This window comes from Eumetopias jubatus, unplaced genomic scaffold (genome assembly GCF_037043125.1).
Source record: "Eumetopias jubatus isolate StellerSeaLion01/CBP00866 unplaced genomic scaffold, mEumJub1_p1.0 scaffold_10, whole genome shotgun sequence".
In the NCBI taxonomy this organism is placed as follows: Eukaryota; Metazoa; Chordata; class Mammalia; order Carnivora; family Otariidae; genus Eumetopias; species Eumetopias jubatus.
Window position 1 is genome coordinate 81,334,738 of NW_028274816.1, and position 18,739 is coordinate 81,353,476.

General features: G+C 54.1%; 2 protein-coding genes across 4 annotated transcripts in view; one reads left to right on the forward strand and one right to left on the reverse strand.

Moving 5' to 3' along the window:
* Positions 1-18,259, reverse strand: HEXD (hexosaminidase D). 3 transcript variants are annotated; one of them, XM_088028082.1, is made up of 14 exons: positions 18,035-18,259; positions 17,554-17,662; positions 15,978-16,116; positions 11,291-11,400; positions 9,398-9,485; positions 5,744-5,908; positions 4,969-5,152; positions 4,002-4,073; positions 3,396-3,591; positions 2,639-2,721; positions 1,675-1,753; positions 1,498-1,572; positions 1,196-1,285; positions 1-618 (listed from the first exon to the last, which is right to left on the reverse strand). In XM_088028082.1, the coding sequence occupies exons 3-14, from the start codon at positions 16,074-16,076 to the stop codon at positions 432-434; spliced, it is 1,428 nt and encodes a 475-aa protein (XP_087884208.1). In that variant the 5' UTR covers positions 16,077-16,116; positions 17,554-17,662; positions 18,035-18,259; the 3' UTR covers positions 1-431. The 3 variants fall into 3 exon arrangements, with proteins under 3 accessions (XP_087884208.1, XP_027968253.1, XP_027968254.1); XM_028112452.2 differs by having other exon boundaries at positions 1,498-1,599; positions 18,035-18,258; XM_028112453.2 differs by lacking the exon at positions 1-618 and having other exon boundaries at positions 1,202-1,382; positions 1,498-1,599.
* The window catches only part of OGFOD3 (2-oxoglutarate and iron dependent oxygenase domain containing 3), a 21,553-nt gene continuing 21,035 nt past the window's right edge, over positions 18,222-18,739 (forward strand). The window contains exon 1 of the mRNA XM_028112454.2: positions 18,222-18,398. Within this exon, the coding sequence (XP_027968255.1) occupies positions 18,325-18,398 (74 nt within the window). The 5' untranslated portion in view covers positions 18,222-18,324. The remainder of the gene's footprint in view (positions 18,399-18,739) is intronic.

Consider the following 18,739-nt stretch of genomic DNA (forward strand, 5'->3'; position numbering starts at 1 on the left):
TTTTAAGTGGTAAAATCTGAAAGCCTTCTTTTTCTAAAATAAAGTATGAAATGCTGTAACTGGTTCCTGGTGTGGTCATCCCGACGGGAGGATGCCCTGAGTTGTGGAGGGATCTGTTTGGCCAGCTCCCCTCCACCTCTGCTGGGCCTGCAGGGTGAGGAGAGTCTCAGGACCACTGTGCAGGACCCAGGGGGGGAGCGAGGTCTGAGTCCCACTCGCAGGAGCTCTAGCTCCCACTCTCCTTTTTATTTCAAGCCAACAGGTTCTACACGTGGGTCAGTAAGCAGGCCTCAGCGTGTGTCCTCCTTGGACACTTCCCATTTGTCGTTCGCAGCGAGAAATGTCTGCACCGTGGGTGTGGCCTGTTGCAGGTGGTTCCGGGTACAGTGGGAGGCCAGATGCAGCTGGACAGGGGTGCCTGGCCCCACGCCTCAGGGGTCCTGAGCTGCGAGCGGCCTGGGGCTGGCTGCCTCTCGGAGGTCCTGTAGCAAACCCTGTAGCCGCCTCAGGCTGGGCTGCACGTTCTCCTCCAGCCACTCCTCCACGGTGTCTGGGTAGAAGACGCGATGCAGGGCGGCCTCCAGCTCCTGCACCAAGGTGCTCCACCTGGCCAGGAGGCTGAGCGACACAGCCAGCGGTGAGCCTGCCTGGCGGGCACCCCTGGGTGGCAGCTCACAGCCTATGCACTACACTCACATGCTGCACAACCCCATGGGTCGGTACGGTTATATGCCTCAGTTTACCCATGCATAAAACGGGGCTATGAGTGCTGACCTCACAGGGTGGTTGGGAATAAGTGAGTTATGTTTTCACATCTGAAACTAGAATGCTCTTGACAACTGGCTGGCAGGGTTTGTCTTTAGGCGTGAACCTGTCGACATCGGACAGCATCTTTCACTCAGTGGGGACACTCCGTTGGCCTCAGCTCAGAGCTGTGAGACAGGAGAGCAGCAGGGAGGGCTGGCTGGCCAGGATGAGTCCTGGACCCTGCCCGGGGCATTCAGTGACCCTCACCCTTTTAGGCCAGAAAGGCCCTGGCTTCTCGAACGCTTACGGCACAGGTGATTCGGCAAAATTGATTCACCTAGGAATTCACCGCTGCAATACCTAGAAAGCTCGTCTTGGTTCAAAGCCGGTAGCCCCAGAGGACATGCAGCCCTGGGGGTGGGCACTGCCAGGAGGGGGGGCAACTAACCTGAGCGCCTGGGGCTGGATGTGCTGAACCATGACCGGGTGGATGAGCTTCCGCCTGCGGTGGTAGGGGCTGAACCAGCCAGTCACATACCTGGGGGGCAGACCCACGCACGCTGGTGGACCCTCTGCAGCTAGCAGGGCAGCCTCACGGTGGTTTCAAAATAATGCCTTTGAGAAAACTTGAGAGTCTGGTAGAAATTTTAAAAAAGTTGGTTCCCCCCAGAAAGTCTCTGTATAGGACGGGCCACCCTCACCCTGTCCTGTTGGGAATGTGGGGTGGGGCTCAGCCCCCTGCCCACTCACCTGTCCCTCTCCAGCAGTGTGTCCACGGAGCTGCGCAGGTGGAGGCCGACGTGCGTGACAAGGGCCAGGATGTCGCTGCCAGGGAAGGAGCCGGCCCCCTCACTGCACGAGAGCCGTCATGCTGAGATGGGGGTCCAAATGTCCGGGGAGAGGCAGGGCTGGGGGTGGGGGGGTTACCTTGTAAAATCAGTTATTTCTAGGTTTGAAATCCCGAGAAAGTTCTCCACTTTTGCTTTAACATCTTCGGCAAAGCCTCCTGCAGCCAAGCACAGACGGAGATGGTCAGAGGGGCCTCTGGAGGGAGAGAGAGGCTGGGCCCCTGCACCACTGTGCGGGCCTGGTGGCAGGAAAGTGACCGAGGAGGTCAGCGTGCACGTGCCAGCCCCAAGGAGACCTTGGGGACGGGGCTGCTTGTGCAACACATGGAACAGGCTCACTATGTTAAAAATGAGAAAACAAGATGCAGAGCGGCACCATCACCAGGGAGACCCACCAGCCTGTGCTGCCGGCGCGCCCACAGGTGTGCAGGACGTATGCAGCACCTGGCAAGCGCGGTTTCTCACATGTGGACCATTCCAGAACAGACACGAACCAGTGAGGCTTGCGCGGGAGCAGCTGGTGGGGCAGGAGGCCCGTCTCCACAGAGGGGAGGGCTCCGTGGCAGCGGCGCCCACCTCAGAGGCGGGCAGTGGCAGCCAGCACCGTGTCAACAGCAGAGTCGGCCGCGGTGTCCCGGCACCTTTCCTCTGAACTGTTCACAGCTAACGCTTCAGAGGGCATCACGTAGAGGGAAGGCTCAGTGTCCGTCCTTCTACCACCGTGTGCAGCCTCTAGCGGTGCGGGAGCCAGGCCCTGTGCACCCCACGTCGCCCCCGTGAGTCCACGTCTCTGCCCGAGTGGGGGTGCCCGGGTCGGCACTGGGCAGCCAGGCATTCAGCAGAGGCCTTTTCTGCACCCACCCACGTGAACTGCTTTCACAGGCTCACTGCATCTGGGGTCAGCAGGGGGGTGGGCGGCTGAGCCCCCCTCCACTAGGGAGGAAGACAACAGTCCAGCTCCAAGGAGGTGCAGCGGGGCGTCCAGCACCAGGCTCTGCGCCGCCCCCCGCCCCGCCCCGCCCCGGGAGAAGCAGGGGCCATACCGTGGAGCAGTGACTGCAGGCAGACGGCCAGGGACGGGATTCCCACGGGCAGCAACTCGCACAGCACGGAGAAGTGGTCGTACCTAGGTCCACGGGAGAGGGCCACTCAGCTCCCGCTGCCCGTGCCTGCACGGCAGATGCCTGCACGCTCTCCCGGCACGCGGGACAGGCCTCGAGAAGCTCGAGCGGGCTGCTGCCTCTGGAAATGTGCCACCCGGAGGCCCTGCCTGGGGCTTACTGCTCTGTGGTGGCCACCCTGACTCCGCTGTGGGAGGCCTGAGGGTCGGCAGGGCATGGGCGGGGGCCTCCAGCTGCCCCCCCCCGCTCTGCCCTCCCAATCGCAGGCATGGACCTGTGGCTAGGACTTGGCCAGGAACAGGGCTTCACTTGCAGCTCACTTTTCAAATGGCGCGAAATCCCTAAAGAGATAAAATCCGTCTCACACCGGCCGGACGTGAGACAAGTTACGTGTGGCTCTGGAGGTGAGGCTGCTGACAGTACAGAGGGGACCAGGGTGTGTCGTGGCCCCGGACACCCTGAGTGGTGTCCCCTCTGCAGAGTTTGGGGGATGGCTGTGGGGGTGTTAGGTGCCCAGGCTCCTCCCCTCCCGAGAGCACCGGCCCCCTTCCCGGGGATGGCTGAGGCCCAGGCTGGACACAGGCCAAGGAGGGCGGTCTGTCCTGGACACAACCAGAGCTGCCTGGCCCCTCCTGGGCAGGTCGGCCCGAGAGCTTCCCCGGGGCCCGCGTGGCCTTACCTCTGCCAGCCAGTCAGGACGATGCCCTGCAGCATGTCCGCGGGCCCACGGGCTGCCACCTGCAGCCACTGCACGTTGTTCCTGAGGTGGTGCTCGATGGGGGTCAGGGCCTGGCTCGCCCCCGTGGCGCCCTTAAAGGCGCTGGCAGCCCACAGCCGGAGAAAACCACACTTCCGGTACTTTTCCATGAGAAGAGCTAGGCGAGAAAGTGAGTGGTGTGATGGGCCTGGGTTCGAGGAGCTGCGGCTGCCAAGCCTGGACACTGCACTCGTCCAGACCAGAAAGCAGGAGGAGCCCCCAGCCGCCGGCTCCACTTCCAGGCAGACTGAAATCTCAGCGAGAGAAGAGACGCCTGCCATGTGCAGGTGACCCCTAGTCCACCCGCTCGTTAGGAAAAGAGCAGACAGAACGGGACATCTCGCAAGTGACCCAGGCAGGATGTGCTGGGTGTTCCCACGGCTGGCCGTGGCTCACTCGGGGAGGGGCCTTCGGGGAAGCGGACGCTGTTGGCAGGATCCTGATGAACCAAGGGACCGAGGCCCCCGCACACCCCCAGCTGGGCAGTCAGGGCTCCAGGGTCTCAGGGGCCATGGCCAGGGTACTGACCTTTGCCGTGGATGTCCAGGTCAGCCCCGTAGTCCCAGAGCACGGGCTCCACCAGCTGTGGTACCCCCGATGCTGGGGGAGGGAGAGCGGCTGTGAGCCGAGAGCCGTCTGGACACAGCCCTGCGGCCCCCAGTCCTGGCCTTACAACAGAGCACAGGCTGACTTGTTCAGGGTGCCTGGGCTTTAAGTACAGACTCGACACAGCTGTGTTTTTGACAGTAAATGTTGCAACCATGAAATCGGCCAACTTTGGCAATGACCAGACTCTGAGAGTTCTGTGAAAAGTGAGCCCCCCTGGCCGGGGGTCACAGAGCTCCCTGAGGAGGAAATGGTCTGTCTGCATGCTGCAGTGGGGGCGCCGGGCCCGGGTGCAGCAGGAACACACCACTACTTGGATTTAACTCTAATCTTATGAGAACCCAAATGGCCATACATGGGTCGGGGCTGCCTCGAAGACACCCCAGCCTTACAGAGGCTGGGGCAATGGCCAGACTCTGGGCTGGGGCTCTGAGTAGACCACAGGGTGTGTCTCTGGTCTCACTCCAGAGCTTCAGACAGGGTGAGCCCTGGGGCCGGAGGGGTTGCTACTTTCCTTGACCAGCAGCCAGCGTGAGCCTCAGCCACAGCCCCTGCAGGGCTGGCCACAGCGTCCTATGAGGCCGAGGCAGCCAGGAGCACTGGACACGCAAGGCCTGGTGGGACTCTCTTACCATCCCCCTCCTCCTGCTGGCCAGGCCCATTAGGGCCCCGTGGCTACTCTCAGGTTCAGACCTAACACTCTGCACTCCTGTAAGACGTGCAAATGCCTTCTGGGAGAATGGCAGTTTTGTGTGAGGAAGTTTGGAAAGCGGCTCTAAGGGGGTCGCCTGGACTGAGAGCTTTGGGGCAGGGGTCCCAGAGTCCGCCCCCAGCAGCTGCTCGTCTCCTCACTCCCAGCACCAGAGGCCTGGGGGATGCACCTGCCGACCTGAGAGCTGGTCCTCGGGGATGGCCCGCAGCATGTCGTCCCACACCAGGGGCCTCGTGGCAGGGTGCCGGGCCAGCACGTGGCAGGCCACCGCCTTTATGTGGGACAGACACAGTCTTGCTTTGGTGTTATGCTCCTGCTGCAGCCACCGCCTCGAGGCCTCGCCCTCTCCAAGGTAATAGACCTGGAAGGAAGCACAGGACGGTTTGGCCCCAGATCGCCTGGCCTCACCGCGGACACACTGGGGAGAGACCTGGCTCAGGCCGTGTCCGCCAGGATGTCAGTGGCAGCTGCCTGTGTGGAGAGGCTGGCGAAGGGGGCCCTCCTCCTTCACCGAGACCTAACTTCCACTCCAGACTGCCTTCAAGCGTTCACAGCAGCCCAAGGGCAGAAATAACCGAGGTGTCCACCAGCCAGCGAGCAGATAAACAACGTGGGGGCTGGCTCTGCCACTGCTGGGGTGTGGACAGCATGGCCGTTTCGGGTCACAGCCCAGCCCTAGTCTGTCCCGCAGGGGGCAGCTTGCCATGCTCAGCAACATGGCTTTGCCCGCACGAGGTCACAGGTCAGCTGGGAGGGACACCCTCACCGGGGGACGTCTCCGCGGCCCACTCTTCTTTACCCTTTGGCACGTGGACTATTCTTCTATGTAAGAAAATACCCCACAAGGCGGGACAAGGAGCCCCTGAAGTGAGGAAGAGGGGCTGCTACAGCACTGGGAGGGACACACCAGGTAGGTGAGGCTCAGGGGTGGAAGAAGCATCGAAGGACCCACCTCATCACAGCCGACATGGAGCCACCGGGCACCTGGGTGCAGCTCCATGACCTGGCTGATCATGGCTCCCACCAGTGCCAGGGACTCCGCCTCGTGGGGGTTCAGGGTGTTGGGGAAAAGTGCTACTTCTCGGAGGTGAGCGAGAGCCTCATGCTTCAGCACAAACTGCGGAGAGACGGGAGGTGACACTGGGAGACAGAAGCCTGCGGCTGAACTGAGCAAGGGCTGGCTCCAGGTCACCCCAGAGGGCACTGGTGGGCCTGTGGCTGGCTCGTGGCCCTTTCCATCCGATCTACCTGGGCCCGGGGAGAAAAGTTAAAGCCAGGCTCACTCACATGCGGATCCAGCTGCCACCAGCCAGAAACGTGTGGGGTGACCATGGACATGAGAGCCACAGTGGCGACGCACTTTCCTCACACCCCAGCTGACTGGGGATCTCTCTCTCTCTCTCTCTCACACACACACACACACACACACCCCTGAGGCAGACGGGGGACTGGCTGAACTCCCAACGTCCCCAGCCCCTGCGGCACAGGGTGGGTCCTCGCGGCCCCAGCAAACCGCTGCCCAGACCCTGGCTGACCACCAGCCATGAAGACAGAGGGGTGGCCCCTTAGGAAGCCAGGTCAAAAACACAAAAATGAATAAAACACTAACAGAGGCATCAGTAGCCACACACAGCTGGGGAGACAGACCCTGCAGACTGAATGCAGACAATTTACAACCACCTGCAGGGGGAAAAGTCAGATTCACAATATTATCTGAAATATCCAATTTTCAACCAAAAATCATGAGATGTGCAAATAAACCGGAAAGTGGAATCCAGACTCAGGGAAAAACCAATTGGACCCTGATATCAGATTTATCAGATGACTACTCAAAGAAACTATCCTGAAAATGCTCCCAGAATTAAAGAAAACTATTAATAATACCGAAAAATGGGCTCCACAGCAAACTTGACATGTCAGAAGGAACAGTGATTGTGATGACAGACCAACAGGAATTACTCAGTCTGAACAACAGAGATAAAAGGAGAGAACCAAGAGCCTCAGAAGCCCGTGCGGTGACATCAGGCAAACCAATTTGCACGGAAGGGAACCCTGGTGGAGGGAAGAGAAGGGGCACAGAAGCACCTGAGGACATGACCCAAAACTTCATAAAAGTGAAAATAATCTACAGGTCCAAGAGGCTCAACAGAACCCAAGCAGGATAAATGGAAAGAAACTCAAACCTAGAAGTCATAACCAAACTGCTACAAGGCAAACACAAATAGGAAGTCTTGAAAGCATCAAGAAAAGAAAAGAAAAGCTTAGGGAAATAATACCGTAATTAAAGGCTGACATACCATATTTATGGATTGGAAAATCCAACAGAGTAGAGCTGATTTTCCCCCAAAATGATTTACATTTAATGCAATTTCAATCAAAATCCCAACAAGGTTTCTTCTTTTTTAAAGATTTTACTTATTTGAGAGAGAGAAGAGAACGAGCTGGTGGGGGAAGGGGCAGAGGGAGAGAATCTTAGGTAGACTCCCCACGGAGCAGGGAGCCCAACACGGGGCTCGATTCCAGGATCCTGAGATCATGACCTGAGCCGAAGGCAGATGCTTAACAGACTAGGTCACCCAGGGGCCCCAATCCCAGCAAGGTTTCTTACAGATGTAAAAACAACTGAGTCTAAAATACACACAGAGAAGCAAAGGGAGAACAGACAAAGCAACTCTGAAAAAGAAGAATAAAGTTGGAGGACTCTTATTACCTGATTTTATTTAAGATTCACAGTAAAGCTACAATAATCCAGACAAGATGGTACCGACAAAGAAACAGACGCATAGACCAATGGAACAGGGTAGTTCAGACCATCACAAATAAGGTCAACTGAGAACAGACGCACAGACCAATGGAACAGGGTAGTTCACACCACCACAAATAAGGTCAACTGATTTTTGACAAAGCTACAAAAGCAATTCCAAATTCCAAATTCTAAAGAGAGGCTAATCTTTCAGTAAGATGGCATGACTGGCCATCTCAAGCGGTCACACAGCATATGCAAAAAACAATGAGCCTCACACCTTACATAAAAATTAACTCAATGTGGACCATGAGTGGAAAGTGTATAAATGCAGAACTTTAGAAGGAAACAGGAAAAATCTTCATGACCAGGTGACTGACAGAGTTCTTAGAAATGACACCAAAAGCACAATCCATCAAAGCAAAACTGAGAAACTGGACCCATCAAAATTAAGAGACTTTTGCTCTTTGAGTACACTAAGGGAATGAAAAAATAAAAGTACAGATTGGGAGCAAATATTTGCAAATCACAGATCTAACAAAAGACTTGTATCCAGAATTTCCAAAGAACTTAAGAACTCAACAGTTCAGAAGATGAACATGCAAAATGCTTGTACAGTTATTTCACCAAAGAGGACATCCTGATGGCAAGTAAATGCGGGTTAACAGTCTTCCTCCAAAAGGAACCAACCCTGAGGACACCCCGACCTGGGACATCTGGCCTCCAGAACTGTGAGAGAGCACATTTCTGTGGGTTTAAGTGACCTGGTTGAGGTCCTTTGCTGCAGTGGCCCCAGAAAACAAGCCCACTCTGAGAGCAGGCCCCTCGAGGAGCAGGAGTTGGGGGACGACCGGGAGAAAAGGGTGCGAGCGGCACCATCGGGGACCTCCGGGCACACGAGGCTGGAGGTGGAGGGTTGGTGGGTGCCGACCTGGGACAGGAGCAAGGGCAGCAGGACCACACAATGGCCCGAAGTGCAGGGGGTGAGGGTGCCCGAACAGGGCAGAGGAGCCAGGCGCTGGCGGTCACGGAGGACGAAGGGGAAGCAGGAGTGGACATGGCACTGTCTGGAGAGGGAGCATCAGCTGAGGAGGGAGAGCTTGAGAGGAGCCATGGGGACCGCCCACCGTGTCTGGGGGGCTAGCACACTGCTAGCAGAAGCAGCACAGCCAGGGGTGGGGGGCTGGAAGGGAGCAGCTGGGGCTGCAAAAAGCCCAAGTCAGGTGTGATGGGCCAGAACATGTTGCTACATTTAGTGACCTGGAGGGATGCTCTGTGGGCTGTAGCCCATGGCAGCAGGAAGTGAGGAGACCAGAGAGCTCGGCAGGGAGTGCCAACCAGGAAAGCTGGGGGCCTGAGCACGGGAGACACGGTGCAGCAGGGGAAGGGGCGCGTGGCTGGCTGTGAAGACAGTGCCTCTGAAGTAATCTGCGCTTGAACACCTCGGGGAAGGGCTGCCCACAGGGCTAGAGCAGCTGTGTCCATTAGAGGAAAACTCGGAACCTGTAGCCATTAAATCAATGTTGTGTTTAATCTGCTGTCCATCTTCTGATGCAGATGTGAGAAATATTTCTGAAGATCCCATAGGAGCTTGGGAAAATATTTTCAGTATTAAGTGATGAATACAAGTTAAAAGGAAAACAACTTGACCCTCAGGGCTCCATGGGAATCAGGCATCCCCACTGGCTCCTTCCTGCCATTCCTTGGACAGAGGTTGCTCTGACCTAGAGCTCTGTGTTTTTCAGCCATTTACAGTGCAGGGGCTTCTGAGAAAGAGCTGCTCCCTGCCTGTGGCTGGCCACCGCCTGTGTGCCCCCAAGCCCCACACCTGGGCACCAGGTGACTTCTGCTCCTCCCCCTTACCTCCATGTGTCCAAAGGTCTGCACCAATGGAATGACCTCTAGCTCATTCAGTGTAGCCAGATGTAGGATCTCCTTGATTTCAGGGGGGCTAGGAGACAAAGATCATCCAGAAGTTCACTCCAGCCCGTTCACACCAGCTCCAGTTCACTCCAGCCCGTTCACACTCCAGGTGCTGTTCACACCAGCCCCTGTTCACGCTCCAGCTTCTGTTCACACCAGCTCCTGTTCCCACCCCAGGCCCTGTTCCCACTAGCCCGTTTCCACTCCAGCCCCTGTTCACGCCTGTACTCCTGTTCATGCTCCCCCTCCCTTGTCAGGTTCTGGGGCGAGGGACTCTCCTGGGAAAACTAGTATAGTCACTATATCCAAAAAGCTCAAAAGATATTCCTAAGGTTTCAGAGAGGGCTCCCACCCTATAATTTGGGAAAATGATGCTCTGCTATGTCCTCAAGTAACGGTTTGGTTTTTACCAATTATTCTTACTGAACTCTATAAAGAAGCTGAAGTCATTTTACAAGAAACTAGGCCATACAAGGAATCATATTCTACAAAGGGGTTGGCAGATGGGCTCAAGGACAAATTCACCTGCCTGTTTTCATACAGCCCATGACGTAAGAATGGTTTCTACAGTTTAACATGGTTGAGAAAAATCAAAAGAAGAAAATACTTTATGATATGTGAAAGTTACATGAAATTCCTATTTCAGTGCCCACAAGTAGAGTTTTATTGGAACTCAGCCACGACCACTCATTGACATTACTGTCCATGGCTGGCTGCTTGTGCCTCCCCCCCCCCACCCCCCAGATTGCTGCAGCAAAGACCAGGCAGCCTGCACAACAAAACTGGCCCTTTACAGAGGATCTGGTGACCCCTTTAACAGAGAAAATGTAAAAGACCTTCAAGGTTACACTTGGGGGGGGGGACTCACCCCCTGGGGGTTAACGACCTCGGTGAGTGCACTTGAGGGTGGGAATGCTCTGGGGGGCGCAGATGACACCCGGGAAGGGCTGGCTGCCTGCTCTGGCATCAGCTTTCATACACGAGTCTATCTCAAGAAGAAGGTGAGTTCCAGTTTCTCTGTGTGTGTTCGAAACATCTCTTAACCAGTACTATGAATGTATGGACTTCAAATAGACCTTTTCCAAGCTTCACAGGTACCCTAGCATTGTTTCCACTTAAAAAACAAACAAATGAACAAAACATGTGCCTCATTAGAAAAACAGAGCAGCATGAAAAGAACAAACTTCGAGCAAGCTCAGTGCAGTGTTAACACTCTGGACACACCCGTGGGGCACGAACATCTTGTGGAGTTCTCACACAGAGCTGAACCTCCCTCCAGAGCGGCCCACCAGCCAGATGCCTTTTTCTCACCCTTGTGAACACAGAGCATCACAACCTTTTAAAAACTTTCACCAGTTTGATAGCCAAAATGGCATTTCACTCATTTTAGTTCACTTTATTACTATCATATGCTTATCGGCCATTTTAATTTTTTGGACGGAATCAGCCCACATGTCCTTTGCTCGTTTTCTTTTTAGGGTGTTATTGATTTACATGGACACCGTAACTCTGAGGCCAAGTCGGTGCACACGTGGCCACACACCTGCTTTGACTGATTCTGACCCCTCCCCCTTTAATCTTTCCTTTCCTGATGAGGGCTCCAGTGTGCCCTTAAAGAGCAGCATTCCCCTCCCCCTGCCCCCCCACCTCCCCCAATCTTCTCCCTTCCCCTAAATGTTTTCAAATTCTCTCCAGTAAATGTATTTTATTTTTGTAACTAAGACATGAGTTTAAACGCCAGAAGAGGGCTGCCCCACCACAGCCAAACCCTCGCCTGCCCTGCCCACACCTCCGGGTGGCCCCGCACATCTGCTTCTCCGTGGCTGGGGATACCTGTATGCGTGCTTGGCTCTCAGCAGCCTGAGGTGGCCCTCATAGGGAAACATGTCTTCATACTCGAGGAGGAGCCCATTGGCGCCCAAGGCATGGAACAGAGGAAAGACCTGGGGGAACAGGGATGCTATGAGGAAGCAATCATCTGAAGGACGGTGACAGACGTGCCACATGTGAACTGTCCTCCTGCCTGTGGACATGTGCTCTATTTGACGTTCACATTTCTCCTGGAAACATTTAACCTGGAATGCGTACTTTGTGTTATACCAAATCAAACTCTAACACTGCAACCTGTTCACTCGGCACAGGGTGGGTCTGCACCTATGGCACAGAGCCGTGGCTCAGCCTCACGGTTCAGCCAGGAGGCAGTGAGGGGCTGAGGGTGTGGCGGGGAGTGGGCTGTTCCTGGCTGCGCTCATGGGGCCTCCCCTTGCTCACCCCCACTTCCTCCTCTACCTTTGTTTCAAAGGATATGAATTCCTATCCTCAAGCATTATCAGGACTAGTCCATGTCTACCATACAGAACTGAGATTTTCTTCTAGTCTGATGTCAAGGCTGTGGTGGAAAAGAGACATTATGGGCGCCACCGGAGCAGCCTCCTGCAGGTATCAAAAACAGCAACCCCTCCCCAGACCAGGGTCACTGCAGGTTCCACAAGATTTTAACAGTCCTGTTGATGTGTCTGTCAAAACTTTCCTTTCCCAGGAGTATGGGGACGTTCTGAAGCAAGCTGGATGGAAGAAGGAAAACAGCCGGGGGCTAAAACTTTGCCATAGACAAGTCATAATCAGTAGTTTTCTGCAAATTACAAAAAGAGGCAGCCAGCCTGGAGTAGATCGAGCAAATGCAGGTCAGGCATGCGGATAACACAACATAATGGTCTTGGCATTTTCCCATTTGCTCAGCATTTTTGCTTCTGGTTTGCTTCTCAGCCTCTTGCGGCCATCTGACCACTGCAGCCTGTTCGGCGCTTTGGCTGTTGGGGTTGATGGCGATCCTTTGTGCCATGGGTGGTGAGGAGGCTGTGGGGCCAGGTGGCCCAGGTGTCCCCAACACATACTCCGGCCCAATGCTAGGCACGGGGCTGGGATGGAGAAGGTCCTCGCTGTAAATCCACACCAGCGTGCATACACACACGTGGGGCATGATACGCTGAGCCTCCTGCATCCGTCGTCGAGACTCAACATCGTTTCCCCTACTTTCCGCTTTTCTCACTGGAGTATTTCTAAGCAAATCCCAGACGACACAACTGTTCACGTATACATACTTCAATGTATATCCCTGGTGAAGACTTTTTACAAAAGCGCACCACAACATCATTATCCCACCTAACCAAATCTTTAATATCATCCATGCTCAAATTTTCCTCTGTCTAAAATCTTTTCACACGTGGCTTGTTCGAAGCCAGTCCAGTGAAGGTCCATACACTGCATTGTTTGAATGGATCTTTTAAGGTTCTCTGATTTTTAAGAGTCCCTTCTGCTTTTTTAATTTGGAATTTATTTGTTGAAGAAACCAAGTCACTGTTTTGTATGATTTCCCAAATTTTGGATGGGTGGTATTCTCAAGATGTCCTGTAGTGTGTTTGCCTATTTCCTACTCTTGTGCGTGCTGGTGGTTAGACATGAAGGGGTGATTGGATCCAGGTGTCATTCTTTTGGCAAGCATACTTCACAGATGGTTCTAGAAGTCACAAGTCAGCCTGCCCCACAAGAGTGATGAGGGGCATCAGCCAGACCCGTGCCTTGCACTTCTGCCTAACAGTTTCAGCCGCCACTGACATTCGCACCCAGTGCACTGAACAGGAGCTGCACAGCGGTGGCTCTCCAATTACCTGTTGGCTGGGATGCTTCCTTAAGGAGGAATTTGCGCTCAGAAATTATTTGGTTACTCCAGCTGTGATGCTGCGGCAGCTGGTGCTTGCTCTTCAGTAAATTCACTCACTTCTCGGATGTTCACAATAGCTGGCCTGTGGCTTTCACGCCCAAAGGTCAATTTGGTTGGATACAAAATCCTTCAGTATCTTAAATACGTTACTCCCTCATCTTCGGTCATAAAACGCTGCTGTCAAAAGTATCTGATGCTGATCTAATTAACCTTCCCTCAAACAGAACTTGTACCTTTTTCCTGTGTGCCCAAGAGTTGTTCGTTTTCATTTTCTTTGAAGTCTCATACATTTACTAAAAGATTTACTTAGCGTCTATCATCTTCGGTATATGGTATGCCTTTTCTTTCTTTTTTTAAGATTTATTTCTTATTTGAGGGAGAGAGTGAGAGAGCGCATGAATGGGGGGAGGAGCAGAGGGAGAGGGTCTCAAGCAACGCCCCCGCCCAGAGCTTGGAGACTGACTCCAGGCTCGATCCCACAACCCATGAGATCATGATCTGAGCTGAAACCAAGAGTCAGATGCTCAACTGACCGAGCCACCCAGGCGCCCCAGGTATGCCCTCTCAACATGTCTTAAGTTTCAGGACAGTGTTTCTGTAGTTTCTGAGCATTTGTCCTACAGCACTGCTTTGGTTTTCTTCTTGGGGGACTGTTGCAAACTGAAAACAAGGCTATGATACAGTGCCTTCCTCATCGAGAGGCAGTGTCTATTCCGTCTCGAATCTGGGCTGACTTTAGACTTGCTTTCCAAGAGGAACACTAGGCCCAGGAAGGCTTGCGGCTTTGGCTCCCATGCTCCCAAAGCACTGTCCTGTGATGGCCACGCTAAGAGAGGCTGGCCTAGCCTCTGAGAGGACAGGTGCCCACAAGGAGGACTAGAACCCGGGTGCCCAGTGGACAGCCAGCACTGACTGCTGCACATGTGAGAGCATCTTGGACCATCAGGTGTTCCTAGTTGTCAGGGGACTGCCAACAGGGGAGGGAGCCCAGGATGGACCAGCAGAACCACCCACCAGCCTATGGAAACAGAAGGAATGGTGAATTGCTGTCTTAAGCCTCAAAATTTGGGGTGTTTGGCCCCCCCAGCAGCAGATAACTGAGGGGGCTCCAGTTGTAGGCGAGTGGGACCTTCTTTGCTTATCTTCTGTCTCTTTCAATTTGTCAGAATGCTTTTTATCTCTTCATGTGTGACATTCTCTTTTTCCTTATTTCCCAACAGTATGCTTTCCATGGCGTCTGCTCACTTCTGTTCTTCTGCTTTAGTCTCTCTTTTGGCTAGAGGCTCCCTCTCCTTCCTCCACATCCCTGCTCTCCATGTTAGAACCTTTACTCTGCTTTACTTTCAGTGTTCCTGTCCAGCTCCCCACGGATTCTCTCCTGAACACTGTGTTCTTAATGTGGGGCTCAGTCTTTCTAGAAGTTTCTGAAGGTATTTCTGAAAGCCTTAGGCCTCTCCAGCATCTTCTTCTGAGTCTTTCTGCACTCACTCTCAAATTGCAGCCAGTGAAACCTCTCCCCCATTCCTCTCTGATGGAGGACCTGTCCTCGTGGGCCTGTTTTCTGGGTCTTCTGGTCTTGGCCCTGTCAGAATCCCTTCCTCTCTCCTCCATCACCTCCTGCCTGGCACCTAATTCCACATGGGTGGGATGCTGTACCACTCGCATTTGGGGATTCACGGGGATACCCACATACCTACTTCTGTTGAAGAGTGTATTGGTCTTCTAGGGCTGCTGTAACAAATTACCACAACCTGGGTGGCTTAATACAATGAGAATTTATTCTCTTCCAGTTCTAGGGGTCAGAAATAAAAATATCGGGGTGTGGGCAGGGCAGTGCTCTCTCTGAAGGCTCCAGGGACGAACCCTTCCTTGCCTCTTCCAGCTTCTGGTGTTGCTGGCAGTCCTGGTGCCCCTTGGCTTGCAGATGCATCCCTCCAATCTCTGCCTCTGTCCCCACAGGTGCCCCCCGTGTCTAAATATCCCTCTCAAGGGGCGCCTGGGTGGCTCAGTTGTTAAGCGTCTGCCTTCGGCTCAGGTCATGGTCCCAGGGTCCTGGGATCGAGCCCCGCATCGGGCTCCCTGCTCCGCGGGAAGCATGCTTCTCCCTCTCCCACTCCCCCTGCTTGTGTTCCCTCTCTCACTGTCTCTCTCTGTCAAATAAATAAATAAAATCTTAAATAAATAAATATCCCTCTCTTTTTTTTAAAGGATTTTATTTATTTGAGAAAGAGAGAAAGCGCACAAGCAAGGGGAGCAGCAGGCAGAGGGAGAAGCAGGCTCCCTGGCAGCCCGATGCGGGACCCGATCCCAGGACTCTGAGATCATGACCCGAGCCAAAGGCAGACGCTTAACCGACTGAGTCACCCAGGCACCCCTAAAATTCCCTCTTTTTATAAGGACATCACTCACTGGATTAGGGCTACCCTGCTCCAATAAGGTTCATCTTATGTTGATTATAATCGCAAAGACTATTTCCAACTGAGGTTACATTCATAGGTACGAGTAGCTAAGATTTGAACATTATCTTTTTGGGAGATACAATTCAGCCCACAACAAAGAGGCTGTGGGTCTCCTTTGTTGTGTTCCCCCCTCCCCCCTGCTCCCTTTTGGTATCCTAGTTGCTCTGTTTTATGAAGGGATTTGGGGGGAAACTCAAAATCTATGCTGCCTCCAACATCGTGCCCCTGCCTAGAACCCCAGGGATGCGCTCTAAGCACACATTTCTATAGAATACTGTTCACAGCTTTGAAGACCAAACCCAAGGCAAGGGAGATTGTCTAGAGGGAAAGGGGCTCTTACCTCAGAGAGGTAGGAAACCTTTGGTGGAGCTCCTTTAAGGTCCAAATGAACTAATCGCATCTTAAATGGTGAAGAACGTGACATTTCACTATTTTTCATGAAGTCATGTAACAAAAATCTCTTGTCTGGGCACTTCTTCCTAGTGGAGAAATTCAAAGTTATAAACGGGCAGAGGCCCCTTTTAGGCCTTGCACTTCCACTCTGTGCTTCAATTCCCACACGCCAAGGTTTGCTTTATTCACTGGGAGGAAACTCATTTCACCAACATGAAAATGAATCAAGAAGTCTACCTCATGTTCAAATAAAGGGACCTCTGCCATTTAATTATTATTTGCCCCTAAAATAGAATAGCACTGGTTTCCTCATAAGATGGCTATGATCTATAATAACACAAACGACTGCGAAATAATTTTGTTTTAAAGACTGTCTCAAGTTGTGCATACTATGCTAGCGAAAACAGGCAGATATATATAAACATCTTTCACGTCCTACAATATGTTTCTGTAGAAAATTTATCCTTAATTTTAATTTACTCTCAAGAGCATTAAAAATAATTTACGCTTCTAAAACTCAAGTCAGCTTGGCTGTACGGAAAAAGAAACTAAAAATTTAGTCTTGGTCAGAGAAAACTGTCTAGGATTTAAAACAGACCACTGATAATTTGAAAAGCAAATGAGCCACGAGTATATCAGGGCTGACTAACTTCTATTAAAGTAAAGGAAGTGTCTGGATGACAGTGAAGTAGCTGGGAAAGAGTGCAGTCTCCCCGCCCCCCCCAGCTATTATAAAAACACAAAGGATAGGATGAGAAAAATGAAAGAAAATCTTTGCATATTGGTCACGTTTACATCTCAGTAACTCACACTACTCATTCTGTGTGAGGACTCATAAATCCCTGACCTTAAGAAGTCTATTATAAAACAGGGAAGATAAAATACACGCACACAGAAACCAGTTTGATTTTTTTTTAAAGAAATTACATTCAAAACAATCTCAATGACAAAATTCTCAAGGCAATTACCCAAATTACCAGCTGACGGGTGGATGAGTTTTGTGAAAACGCATTCTGAAACCTGCTTTTAAAGCTGAATTGTTTAAAAATCTTACAAGCCAAATCTATTTTCCAGAGACTAGACTCAAACACCTTCAAGCTGAGAAGTGTGCCCTGCCGGTGTGAAGAGCCCCTCATATTCAGGGAGAACCTGCTCCCGCCGCTGCATTGCTGCGCTAAGAGGAATGCTGACATACTACCTGCGGCAGGCACACTGGCTTAACGGCGTTAAGTCTCTGCAAAATCTAAAGGAAAAGAACCAGAGAAGTCCCTGTTTCACCTTGCTATGAGTGTGCTAATCTCTGCTCGGACTCCCTCCTGCACGAAGTCTACAGAGATGAGCTTATTCCGAACCCCCGGCTGGAAGGTTACTATTATCAGATGAACGGGCGGGCTTCGGGTGGGGCCAGGAGCCCGAGGCGACGACCCGCGCTGGTCTCCCCAGGGCCAGGAATGCTGGGCAGACCTCTTCAGCCCGACGATCGCATGAGCACCTTCTCCCTGTATCATCAGTGAGTTACTCACCTTCTCAGGCTTACTCCTCGCGGATGCGCCTCACTGTTCACCCCTTCAGAGTTCCAGGTGTCCCCACACGGCCGGTTAAGTTTACTTCTCACGCACAGGACGGACGGTTCTGTAGGGAAACGGAAAGCTGTCAACAAGCAGCGGGGCCTTCGGAGACAGGCGCGGACTGAGCACCGGCCGGTCCCAGCACCCCCAGGTGTGGTGCCGACCGCAGGGAAGCAAACAGACCACGGAGAAGGGCGCAGAGACTCCAGGAGAGGAGCTTGGCGACCCCCCAAGAAGAGCCCCGTGACCCCGGGAGGAGGACCCTGCGACCCCAAGAGAAGGGCCCTGAGACCTTGGGATGGGGCCCCCGAGAGCTCGGGAGCAGGGCTTGCAGACCCCGGGACGAGAGGACGACTTGGAGACCCCGGAGGAGGGCCCCGATGACGAGGGACCAGAGACCCCGGGAAGAGGGCGCAAACTGCGGGAGAGGACGCACTTCAGACCGCAGGTTCCGAGGCTCGGCGAGTTCCGAGGGCGGAGGGGCGGCCGAGGGGCGCGCGGGCGGCGCGGTGCCCTGCACAGTGCGCGCCCAGGTCCGCGCTCCGCCCCGCCCTGCTCGGCGCTCGGCCTCCGATTGCTCGGGCCTGGCCGCCAGACCCGGGGTCGACGGTCGAGTGCGTCGCTCTGCGTCCCCGGCCGCGCCGGCCTCGCGCAACCTCTCGCGGCGCTCGTCCGGAGCTCGGGGCGGCTCCCGCGTTCGGCCCGGTTCCGCAGCGGCCTGGCCCGATGGCGCCTCAGCGGAGGGGCGCGCCCAAGGCGCCCGAGGGCAGCGGGGCGACAGAGCGCCGGCGCCCGAGCAGGTACCGGACAGCGCGGGGAGGGGCGAGCTGCGGCGGCGGGCGTGGCGTGGCCGCGCGGTGGGCGTGGTCAGACGGGAGGGCGTGGCCCGTCGGGGGCGTGGCCTGCAGAGTCGTGCCGCGCCGCCGGGGCTCGGGGTTCGGACTCCAGACGGGAAGTCGGGGCGGGAATCCTTCCCTGACCCGGACCCTGTGTGCAGAGGACTCCACGGCCGGCCTCCCGACGCGGACGTGTTCCGAGGCCCCGTCGTGTCGTCCCTGTGCGCTGTCCTTAGGGCTGTGTATAGGAGCGCCGTCGGATGGATGGCCCGATGAATGAAGAAGTGACCGTCCCATCCCGTAGC

Coding starts and splice junctions, on each gene's coding strand:
- HEXD (XM_028112452.2), bottom strand. CDS start 16,076: ATGAAAAATAGTGAAATGTCACGTTCTTCACCATTTAAGATGCGATTA. Junction 9,486..11,290: donor AGAGCCAAGCACGCATACAG/GTATCCCCAGCC, acceptor TTTGTCTCCTAG/CCCCCCTGAAATCAAGGAGA. Junction 2,722..3,395: donor GTCCTGACTGGCTGGCAGAG/GTAAGGCCACGC, acceptor CCGTGGACCTAG/GTACGACCACTTCTCCGTGC.